Source organism: Chaetura pelagica, unplaced genomic scaffold (assembly GCF_000747805.2).
Source record: "Chaetura pelagica isolate M959 unplaced genomic scaffold, ChaPel_1.0 scaffold630, whole genome shotgun sequence".
Classification (NCBI taxonomy): domain Eukaryota; kingdom Metazoa; phylum Chordata; class Aves; order Apodiformes; family Apodidae; genus Chaetura; species Chaetura pelagica.
The window spans coordinates 1,412,631-1,425,486 of NW_009951855.1; the positions used below are offsets into that span (position 1 = coordinate 1,412,631).

Below are 12,856 nucleotides of genomic sequence, written 5' to 3' on the forward strand. Positions count from 1 at the left end.
CATCCATATTTATAACCATCCAAATGCATACACAGACTTAACAGAACAAATAAATTAGGTGGATATTGGTAGTGTTTGCTGACACTCAAATGTCTCATCATATACCAAAAGTCTTCTTTTGAACCTACAAATGTTTAATAATCCACATTCCTCAAGTCTTCCCCATGAAAGCCAAACCAACTAAAAAATTGGGCAGCTGGTTCAAGGATACCATTTAGATGTTCACAAAGCATTATACCTAATTTTCAAAGACAGAGATTTGCCCCCTCCCACCCCAGAAATGTAGCCCTTTCTAGTGCTGACAGCAATTGTTTTCTTCAGTTTGAAGAATAGGGTTAACCCTTTATCACTGAAAATACTCCAATGCTTGATAAGTTATTTGTTAAAAATTCACCAACATACTCTTCCAATTAAGTAAGGCCCAAAAAATCCTAGCCTGACATCCAGCTAGACTACTCCTTAAAGCTGGCACTGGTACACAGCTTTTCACTCACTTAATAAAGAAAAATTTTTTAAAACCACAAGAATACTTTTTTTTTTTTTTTTAACATAATTATTCCACATGTTGCTGTTTTGTCATTTATGCTATGAATTGTCAGTGCTGGGTGGACTTGTTTTCATCACAATTCAAATCCAAATTCTGACTGAACTGACTGTAGTCTGAACAGCCCAAGAGCTTAAATCTGCATTAACAGTGTTATTACCCAGAACTTACCACTGCATATGAGAAGTGGACAGTAAAAAAACCCAAACTTTCTTTAAAAGAAAAGTGTTTTTTGTCTCAGAGTTATCATAGTATTTTTAAGTGAGCTTTCATATTGCTGTAAGCTTTGCTGAGAAGCTACACTCAATCAAGCAAATGACTGACCATCTAAGTTACATTATGTTCTTATCTCTTCCCCACCAAGCTACAGTATTTCACTCCTAAACTAGTGACAGTCTGATTAGGTTTACAATATTTATCCTTTCATACCTAGCTCTCTTTAAGGAGGTAGGTAACATACTAGCCTTGTTCTCTCTCTTAATATCAATCTTTGCCCAAACTCTTTCTGTGTCCCTGGGGATGAGCAAAGTTAAAAGACCACTGTGTCCTCAACTGCAGCTTGCTGCTTGACAGGCAGCCTGGTCTCTCCAGTAAGGGCACTCAAAGCAATTGATAAGGGATTTTTAAATATGGCCCTGCCTGAGACAGTAATTCTTAATCTAGTTCTCCTCCTCCAAAAACTACTTTCCTGCATGAAATTTATCATCCCATTAAATGAGGTTCCAGAGAACAACTGGAATGTTGTTTACAGTGTCAGATCCCTCCAGTGACAGGCCTCTTTGCTCCTTTTTCCTCCTCAGTTTCACACACCTCCATATACAGTGTCTTTTTTTCTCCCAGCTGTTCTGACTTGGTCCAAAGGGCACAATGCAGGCTATTGGATACCTGTGTTTCCTGCATTCTGAGAGCACTCAGTTACAGTTCTCATCCCTAAGAAATCCCTCAATATAAAAACAATGTGCTTGCATAGATGTTTATGGAATGTTAAGTGAGGTAAAGTTAACACAGAGAAATGACATGCAGACAGGTTGCTAGCAGCCCACTGTCCTTGTAAGAGCACAAGACTCTGAGGACTGAACCTGTGTACACAACTGCAGGCAGGCACACGTCATATCATGACAGTAAATTTAACAAGCTGCATCTGAAAACCAGTTGGGTTTCTCATTCCCTTTGTTTCCCAGAGCCTTCATTCCTCCAAAAATTAGAAAAATTTTTCTTCCTTTCTTTTTCAATACATCCTGTATTTATTAATGGATAATGTATATCCACAGTATTCTGTGCCAAGACACTTTTTTACTTAAATCACTCTTCCTTCACTTCAGTACTTATTTCACTTCAGCACATATTTATAGAGAACCAGCATCCCTACCAAGTCTTTGTTTTGCCAGAGAAACAAACCACTGTTGTTTAGACTCCTCCTGCAACAGCAACACTCTCTTCCCTTGATTATCCCACCAACCCTCTCTGCACCTGTTTCCAGTTTCAATTCAACCTTGGCAAATATGATGGATGAGAATTATACAGCAGAGTTTCACGTGGAGTCTCACTACAGCTTGATGACATTAATATCTTCCTATCCTTATTGCAAACATTTATTCTGACATACCAGATTCACACCTCATTATTTAGACGTCTGCTTCATTATTTAGATGGCTCACAATGACACTGCTAGAAGCAAATTCACCTCTTCCTAAACTGTATCAAGGATTATCCTTCATTTAGAGCAGACAGTCTTACTGGTCCTTCCTTCACAATCATGCATTTTGTACTATTGTATTTCACTTAATTTCCTGATTCAAACTCTGTAGCATATTTCATAAATACACTTTTCATTCTAACACCATTAATAAAAGCTTTAAACAATGTACTCTTTCCATTCTGACAGTTCCTTTTCAGCTGCAGTTACCTCACTTTGGCTAGGCCCTTCACATTAACACTTCAGCTGATCACTATCTTACCCAGCTTCATTTAGAAAAAAAAAAAAAAACTCTGCCCAAAAAATGACACCACATTTCCTTCATCAAGTAAACTAAAAAAAATATCAAGCCAATTTTATTAAAAAGACTTTACACTGGGATATACTGCATTTAGTTTTAATCTGTTCTCAGTATAAATAAATCATGTAAGATGTAATGGAAGTTATCAAAAAGCATTATTAGAGGTGAAGGAATAGGTTGTCCAATAATAAGAAGGTATCAAATGCAAAATTAATATCTATTGAGTAATTTAAGAAACAAACCAGCATGTTTGTATATATGAGGAATAGTGTGAATCTTAAATGATACAGCTGAGAAGTGTGATAGGTCCTGAGGAAAGAAAGACACATTAATATGAAAAGAATTACCATTCTTTCTGACAAATAGCAGAACATTAATATTATCTTAATTCTTATTTGAATTTGTAAATTATAACTTAATTATACATTTTTTTACTTCTCAAATTGATTTGTACTTGTACACCTCGTTATGCTAACAAATTGAGATGTGAATATAATAAATATTTAAGATACCATAGCAATACTCTAAATTATAACTCAGGAATTTGTTTATAAAATGTTGATAATTTATGTTGTTGTAATTATCTTGCAATGTAAAGATGGTGTCACAGTGAACATGGATCCCAGCAAGCTGTTAACCAGCTAAAACATTTCAAAAGAGTATTCATTCTCCTACAAAATCCCAGAGAAACCCTTGCACCTGGTTAGGGGAAGTGTTGAAGATATGCTGGCCCTGAGCAGGAAGGAAAAAAAAAAAAAGAGAGAGAGAGAGAGAGAGAAAGGAGAGAAAATAGCAACCTAGAGCTGATCTTATTAATTACAAAACAGCAGGACAAGAAGGAAAGAACAATTTCAAACATGCTTCTGTTAAAATTGCAGTATTTTCACAATGCTTTATTCCCATAAAGTGGGAAAACCGAGCTTTGGTTCCACCTCTTCTCTTCAATAATGAACTCATCTAGTAGACATTACAAATAGAAAGCACAGTAGCACTTCATAAAATGTTACAGTAATTTACACTCCACCCAACCCCCTAGAAAGGGAAATTTCAATATCAAAGTTCCCTCTCCAGGGATACCAACAGGTGGCACAGCTGTAGATCTTTAGGCTGAGGTTTTTGAAAAACAAGGAAGAGGGAGAGTAAATAATTTAAATTTTAGAGAAACCTAAGGTGAGTCTGATTTAGCAAGAAGTGTTAGATACCCACTTTAAAAATATTTCCCTATTACACCTTTATATTGCTGACTGGTCTCTGGCCTTCTGATCAACTACTGTGCTTATGCACAGTAGAAAGTAGCTTTAAGACTCCATTACCAAAGTAAAGACTGTGATTTTTGTTGATTAAGTCAATAACAGATAGTTTTTATGTTAAACCCTTTTTGTCCTAGTTTACAATTTTTTATTTATTCATGTAGTTAATGTATGGGAATTTGGAAATAATCCTAAAAGCTGTACCTACATTAAATCAAGTAAGTATCTGCACTGCAGTTAATATAATTCACAAACAAATCGTAAAGCATGACAATTTCCAAAAATGGCAACATACTAGTGTTCTTAGCTGGTCATGCCACATATATCTTATTGGGAGCATTACAGAAGGACTTAAGGATTCATAGGAAAGCTTAACTATTTCATCACATTCACAGAGCAGTATATCCTGTTCAAAAAGTCTGTGCTTACCCAGCGGTACCAAATTATTTGTTGAAAATTTAGTTCAGGATCACCCCCCTAATCAACAATAACAGACTGCAAATTGGTGCCCCAAAACTCCACTGACAAAAATGCATTGCATTTTCAAAAGAAATTATTACAAAAATAGAAAATCCTGTGCATTACATAATCTATTAGAGGATTCTCAGACCTGACCTTCTCAGAGGTTGCATGCTGACAAGGCTGAATGAAGTATCTTTGCATCCCTTGGATCCTTGTTTCTTTGCAATCATTAATTTTAAATCAATAATTCTATATTTAATTCAAATAAAGATAGCCATCTATATATATTAATTTTATATATATATATTTACTAGAAAAAAAATCATATGAAGAATTTGAAAGCATAGAGTTCCTTCTTTCATTTACCTAAGAGTGCCTAAATACAGGAAGGGAACAAAGAAATCAGATCCACATAAATTGCTAATCAATCAAATGGCAGCCCACCATATGGGAGAAGGTTCCAAGAATCATTTAAATTATAAAGTGGGAGAAAAAAGTGGATCCCAAAACCTTCCTGTGTCCATTAAGACTGTATAACCTTCCCAGAAACGAGACTAACACTGGTCAATGTCAGAAAATATTAATTTGAAGCAGACTACAAAATACCACCGAGAAATAGTTACAACTATTATTAAATAGTCATGAAACTGGCTAGAAATACTTACAAAGATTACTAAATAATGAGACTTGTCAGAAATACTTACCAGTATATTTCAGGACCTCTGAGAATTAGTAATGCTGCTTACACTGAAGACACATCAGGACAATTTTGATTTACCAGTTACGAGAAAAACAGGGTTGTTTCCCAACAAAGTTTCCTGGGAGGGTCATGGAAATAGTATAGGACTTTCCCTGTATGTGTTCCTTTTAAAAAAGTGAAAACCTTAAATGGTTCCACAGTCAGCAGACAGGAGATGCAGTTCTCAGGTAGCCACTTTTTTCCATTTCTGATTCAATTTTACAAGACATAACACTCTGTTAAAAAACACATCCTACTCTTATCTTCTCTGCCCTGCAATGAAAATCAAGTAAATAAAAATGCCACTTAATGAAAGACAAATAACATAAGAATTACCTTTCTAACTCAGCAATTTTCTTATCTTTGTCATTCTTCTCATTCTCTACTTCCTTGAGAATTTCTAGAAGTCTGTCAACCTCAGCCTGAGCTTTGCCACACTCCTCTCTATAGTACGATGCCTCTTTGTCAAGCTGTTTCATTCTATCTGCAAATTCTGGATTCATCCGTGCCTCCTCTTCAGCCTCATGAGCCTTCAGAATCAATATTTTTAAAAAACATAAACATCACAACAATTTACATAGCTTCAAACACTTTAGTTTTTCAGTCTGAGTTGACATTTTCATTAAAAAGGATTATGGGTATTTTTGGCTGATGACAAGATTTTCTACAGAAAATTTCTACTATAAATAGGAATGAAAATAACATCACAGTCTATCATTACAGTCAAATGTGACCATCCTGAAGGGAGAGGGGATTTATTATGGTTTTTACATATTGAGGTGACCATACTTTAAGGGTATTTTCTTTAAATTAAAAAAATAACCTTGTATTTAAATTGAATTCATATAAAGATTTTGAAGCATTTCAAATACATAGGCAATATGTCAACAAACACATTTTCCCTTTCTCCCATATATATACACACTTTGTCCGTGTATATATATACACACACAAATATATATATACATATTGCAATCTGTATCCCCAGATGTTTCAAATGCATTTTGATACCAAGAATTTAAAAGGAAGAAATTGTTCTTATGCAGTGCAGTTTGCAAGCCAAAGCAATTTTTAGAAAGTTACTTTCAGCAGACGTTTTACCCAATAATCCTTTTTCTTTTATCATTAATACTTAACCTGAAACATCAGAAGAACAAGCCCATTGGTGAAAACAGCACAAACCTGGCAAACACATGCATGGATGGGTGGCAGTTTCACAGACAAGAAAGAAGGCAATGAATACAACGACAACAGTGCAGAGCCCAATCTTACTCCCATCAAACCTAATGGCAAAAACCCAATTAACTTCAATGGGAGCATGATCTGGCATCAAGTGCTTTAAACTTTTGGCTGAAATAATCACAGACAGATGGAAAAAAAACAATGCACTGCAATGCTTAGCCTACCCCTTGCTTCCCATTATTCCTAATTGGCATCTTGAAAGAGCAGGCAAGGAAAAAACAAGTAGTTTAAGGCAGTGCACATGAAACATAGAAAATTCAGAAAACATTTTCTTAACACATAATTTTACAGAAATTTGTATTTAGAAGTGAAGGTCCTCCAGCCATCTTGCTACACAAAGAAGACACGGACCTACTTATCTTCTTAATTTCAGGGAACGGACAATGCAAGTAAGCAATGAAAGAAATGCAGATCAAAATGAAACATGCGTGTTTTGGAAAGAATATAAACTACAGATACTAGAAGGTTCACAGTCTTTGCAATGGTTAATTTTTCTGTATAAATAAAGAATAAGTCTGAGTTTAGTATAAATACAATTTATAAAATCGAAATTACAAGGGAAGAAACTTGGGAGGGGGAGAAGGTTGCATGTAACATATCATTTAAGCATGAGGATAATAAGAAGACAGTAGGTTTTAAGCACTGTTTATCCTACTGTGAGGTTTTTCTTGAGAAGAAATACTTGGTTACCAAAATAAGCTAGGGGAATGACATGAAAAGCCTACTAAACTTACTGACCTTGCTCATCAATTGTCCATTTAGAATAATAATATATGCTCCAGCCCTGAATTCTATGCAGATACACGACTTTCAAACCCAGATCTCGTTTCAAGGTAACATCCAAAAAGTATCTTGATTTCACTGTTTGGGTGAGATGCTAGCAACAGCCAATTCCTTTTCATCCTTGTAAATCTTCTTGCTTTAATAATAAACTTTGATTTACTTTATAGCAGGTGATAGTTGTGTCAAGAAAGTTAATTTCAGCTAACTTTGTAATTTCTGCACTAAATGTAGTCGGGGGCAATAATGTATGAGACTGTGTACCACTTTCCAGCTGCAAATCACTTCAATTTTCCATCCACTTTATTAAGAAATTGGACAGTGTCTTATCTCTCCTAAATGAACAAAGTATAAAAATAATTCCATATGTTGGTAGAGAAATTCACCCTAGCGGAAAAAAAAAAGCTAACTCCCACCTTTAAGATACTAAGAAACTTGTGCAAACAGCATATTGTTCCCTATTGCTCTTCAGATTCTTCTTGTCTCCTAAGGGTAAATCCAGAATCTCACAGTTCCCCTCTGGAGGCTGCCACTCTCATATTCCTCCCTGTCAGCTTTCTTTCCCTCCTGTTTAGTTTAGTGTTTAATTCACTTATTTACCAGCTTTTCTTCTGTAATTTCATAACCAGACACAACACACACTTTCCTGCCCCTAACCACTCTTCACTTTAGCACACAAGAACTCTCACTTTCAGCCTGAGCTGTTTAACCTGAGACAAGAAACAATGCAGAAGAGACAGAGAAGCTTTGTTTTGTTTGGGTTTTATGGGTTTTTTCCCTTTTTATTGCCCCACAGGACTTGCTATGATTAAAATACATAATTAGGCAAGAACACGACAGTATCGTCAATGGAAAGGGGCCAAATGTTCAGCTGTCATTGAATACTCCTGATACACAGCAGCTCAGGAATGTACAGAACAGATTGTTTACTGCACAGCTTAACCAAAAAAAAACCACCTGAAATAACAGGAATAAATTATATTCTTCTGCTTAGCCCTATAATCCTTGCATAATAGCATGCTGAGGAAATTAATGTTAAATTGTAAAAGTATTTTAAATTCCTATGCTTTCTGTGGTACTCATGCCATTCCATATTTGTAGGATGTGTCTTGGAAAATTCAGTAGGAAAAACTTGGTCATTGTATTTCCCTATGGCTCTCAACATGAAGCAGAACCTATAAGATATTAAATCCATAATGATTAAGTACTCAACCTATACAGGATTTTGAGGTGCAGCACAGTTGTCCATAATGTCACACATAAATCAGTGTTAGCATTCAGTTCAAAGACAAGTATAAGATTAGAATAATCTTTGCAACAAACAAGCAAACCCATCCCAGTATTGCAAACCACCAAGTAAACTGGTTGCCTCTACTTTTACAAGTACTTCCTATAGAATAGTTTTGGAGTATTGGCAGGAACCATATTTCTGCAAGGACATTGCCTTAAAGAGGAAGGAAGTGAAGGTTAGTTAAAAAGGGGAGCAAGATTATTTTTTAAAAAGGATTTCTGCAGGTGGTGCTTTAACTTGCAATGAGTCCCTTGAAGGGAACCCTGATGTAAGCAAACCTGCTGATACTACAAGAGAGCAAAACACAATTCATCTGACATTCCCAGGACTAAGGCACAGAATACTTATAAGTATCCTATTATATTTTATGGCTATGGAAGATTTTTTAATTTTATTTTTAACTTGGCACTTTTTTTTGCTATATACAGATCAAGGGTGATTTGTTGAAAGATGAAACTTGACTTCTGAGGTCAAACAGTAGGTCTGAAGGAGATGAGAGGCAGCTCAGCTGATGTTGACCCTCCCCCCATCTGGAAGGGGCAGAATTCTTCGGCTTTTTTGCAGGCTGTCGGAGACACAGGCTTGTATCACTTCTAAACAGAAACTGCTTGGTTATCATATGAATCAGAAAGTCTCTCCCTATTACTGTTCTCCTCTCTCTCTTTTTTTTTTTTTTTTTTTTGGTCTGTCCCCCTTTTTCTCCCTAAATTCTCCATTTTCTTGGGAAGAATATATTTTCTGGCTTTATAGGGCTTTTATGGCTAAGAGTGACTGGTTCACGTATACCTTTCAGCAACAAAGTAATTGCTCTCTTAATCTATATCTGTAAATGATAATACCTGTGTGTGTAGACTAGGTTAGTTTCAAACTAGCACACTTGGTTCATGGATGTTTTGCCTGTCAATGTTGGACTATGTTGGTTTATGTTATTTTTACCATTCCAGAAAGTTAGCCTATCACTCTACTATTAGAATGTCACTAAGTGTTAGAGTAAGTATGTATCTGTTCTGATATTTGCTTAATACTACAGATACTTTAGAAATAAAATACATTTCCTTATGTAAACCACAAATTTCCTACAGAAACACCAAAATAGTGTAGTATAGGCATACAACAGATTATTTAGTCTATTAAAATTTTAGGGTACAATCACGCATGCATTATTCTGCATAACAGAAATGGATGGATAGATACAGTATTTCATTTTTAAAGCTTCTGACAAACATACACAGGAATCAAGCGAGTACTTTAAAAAAAAAGGAACAGCAGAATCTACATGCAAGAAATTACTTTGTAAGATCCTTCAAATTTTATTACTTTCAATAATAAACTAAAAAATATTGCTGTCATCTTCATATTTTTGTAGCCTCCTTAAAATTCAAGGTTTTTTAATTTAACTTCAGGGACTGCTCTAAGCAGTACAAACTGGATTCTGCTAATACTTTAAAATTTAATCTGAAATTGCTTTTATGAAGCATTTGAATTATTAAGTCTTTGTTGTTCAGAAAAAGGTTCACCAGAACTCCAAACTTTACATCATTATATTTTCATTACAGGACAAAAACAATTAACTAACTTCTTAGAATCAGTTTTGCTCAAGAATTCATTGGGTATTTCCAAATTCACCTTTCAAACCAAACATGAAGAAAGGTGTGCCTAATTCTGATCACATCTTATTCACACAGGTGAATACAGTGTGAAATCATTTCCATATGTTTTGGGGACTCAAATGTATATAAAACACATTGCTGTATTGCAAAAACATTAGATTCAGCAATAAATTAAAGTCTTGAAGCTGATACTTGTATGACACAGTAGAAAAGACACATTATAGCACCAAAAAAAGTATTAACACGTCAGCATTTTAAGATCAGATTGCCCTCTGGTTTTTATAACACTATCATTCTCAAAGCAAAAAAAAAAAAAAAAAAAAAAAAGAGCTAAGGAAGCATTCTATTAAATAAAAGTTCATATGATCTGAAGTACAAAAAGTCTTTTGGGTAACTGCTTGGATGCCACCTCTAAGAATAGAGGTAAAATCTTCGCCTTGTGGAATTCAAACAATATGTTGCCATTGACTTAAATCAAATTATTTCATTTCAAGACTTTATGTGCTTTTGGGACAGAAGAGGATCATTGCTACTTATGTTGTTAAAAATACACTGATATATATAGATATATATATATATATAGATATATATAGATATATATGGAGATATATATCAGTGGAAGAAAAAAGATGACAAGGCAAGAAAATTTTATTTCAGAAAACCTGTCTCATGGAGATACCATGATTGCTGCCTGGTGCCAAAGGAAAAGGATCTTGCATCCACTATTTTGGAACTGCTGACAAGCTGTCCTTTTGAAATTTAAGCACATAAAGGCAGAAAATAATAAAATTATAAAAAGGACTAACTTGCTTTGGAATATCACACACAAATAGACTAGGAGGTAACAAAGAAATTTCATACAGGAGAAGAACTAATATTGATATAATGAGTAGAAAGCATTTATGAAAATCAAGAAAAAAACTAACACAAAAATGACTCCAGTCTGAGAAGACACACACATTAGGAGTGCAAATGATATTAATAGAAACAGAACTGCCACAAAAATTATCCAAGATGATACTGAAGACAGGATTTGACTGTTCAAATGGAAAAGCTCTCTGACCAGCAGGTGCTGGGTGGTAAAGGTGACAATAGCAGTTCTACTGCTTACAATCAATTTATGACAGGATTCTGAAAACAGTTAACCAGTAACTTTAAAAGCCAATAGGGCACGTTCTGTGGGACTCTCTTTTCCCATACATAAGCCATGGCATATCTGTTACATGGTTAGAAGCTACAAAACTTTGCAATAATAGTTTCCAAAGCTGGAATCCTGGTCAACTTACTTTAATGGCAAAATTCTCATTGATTTCAGTGCAGCCAATACCTTCCCTAGTGTATAGTATTACATTACTTAAGCTACATAACCAGCTCTAGAGATACTATCCCAATTACATGGTAATTTGAACTACGATTACTATGTAAACTATAGCTTGTAAATTGCTATTACAGTTACATCATTTTTTTCTGTCCTGTGATGCTCATAGCACATTAAATGTAAAAGTCTCAACCAAAAACTGAACTGTTCTCTGCAGAATGTTCGTTACAGCTCTTCCTCAAATTTAAAATGGAATACTGTCACGTAAAATGGGTAGATACTGTGCAATTAAAGTTGATGTTGGCAAGAATAATAACACCAAACAAGCCAAAGTAATACTGTTTGGCTTTTTCAAACACTGTTTTTTTCATTTGTAATTTTATATTTCAGCTTTTTCTTTGATTAAATACAATGTTTCATGTCTTAATGTGAAAATGCTGAGTGCATACAGTCTTTTATTAGAACCGAACTGTTTTTGTCATATGGACTTTTGATAATAGTACCAGTCACACCCTAGGTACTATTATTCACATAATCAACTTAAACCCTTAAGGTAAACTGCATAAATTAGAAGTTATTTAAGTTTGAAGGATCAAATAAAGTACTGCAGAAGGAGGAATTACAATGCAAAGCAAAGTGGGAAAAATAAAAACAACAAAAAAATAAAATCAAAATCATCTGCATGCTTAGTTTAATGGAGAAGTTGAGGACCTAAAGGCTAGGATGTTTGTTTTCTTAGAAACACTAAGTGCACCTATTCAACATATTTTATCTTCTTAAAATGGCCTTGAAGTCCACAAAGTTCATTTATTTGGATACAATGAATAAAACATCGTGACCATCCAAGAAATTCTGCAAAGCTCCACAGAGGAAGAGCACAACACAATAAGGTGATGGATCCTCATGCTTTCATATGTTACAGCGGGCATTTAAGAAAGAACTTACTGGATTGTACATCTGATTGAACAACTGTTCAGCTTGCTACATTGCAAAGTTGGGAGGGAGTGAAGCACAGACAGGAAAAGAAGGAAAGATTCAGGAAAACAGCATTAGCTCAACAAAACCCGTGCATTTGCACAGAAGAACTTGTCATAAGAAAGTAGAAATTTAAGATTCTAAACATTCCTTGGTGAAAGTGAGAGGCACTAGGGAAACATAAATGTTGACTTTGGCTCCTAAAAAGAATAGCTGGAGTAAGAAATTTAAGGTTTGTGTTACTTTCCTTTTCTCAAGTTAAATAACCCATGAAATAAAGAAAGGTGTCCACTTTTGATGATACATTAAGTGCTGGTCTCGAGCAATGAATCACGAGAAGTGCTTTTGGCTGAGGATCCAATTTATCACCAAAGCTTCAAAGATGGTAATAATGAAAGATTAATTAAATGGTATCATTAAATTTATTACTTTCCTTTTGTTTAACACACGACTGAATTTTCTATGCAGAATGACATTCGAAGAGTACAGCTTGGCAAAAAGTACATTAGCAACTGCAAATGTGTCAGTAAGCAAGTAAATTTAAGATAATGAAAAATAACAAAAGGAAGAAATTCTAGAGTGGATAATAGGATTATATATATAGACACATATATATTTAAAACACTTAGCTACCTATTAGGTAATTCC

General features: G+C 34.7%; 1 protein-coding gene across 1 annotated transcript in view; it reads right to left on the reverse strand.

The window, feature by feature from the left end:
* The window catches only part of ERC2 (ELKS/RAB6-interacting/CAST family member 2), a 306,680-nt gene that overhangs the window by 137,738 nt on the left and 156,086 nt on the right, over positions 1 to 12,856 (reverse strand). The window contains exons 10-11 of the mRNA XM_009993503.1: positions 12,179 to 12,214; positions 5,329 to 5,522 (exon numbers count right to left, since the gene is read on the reverse strand). Coding sequence (XP_009991805.1) covers positions 5,329 to 5,522; positions 12,179 to 12,214 — 230 coding nt within the window. The remainder of the gene's footprint in view (positions 1 to 5,328; positions 5,523 to 12,178; positions 12,215 to 12,856) is intronic.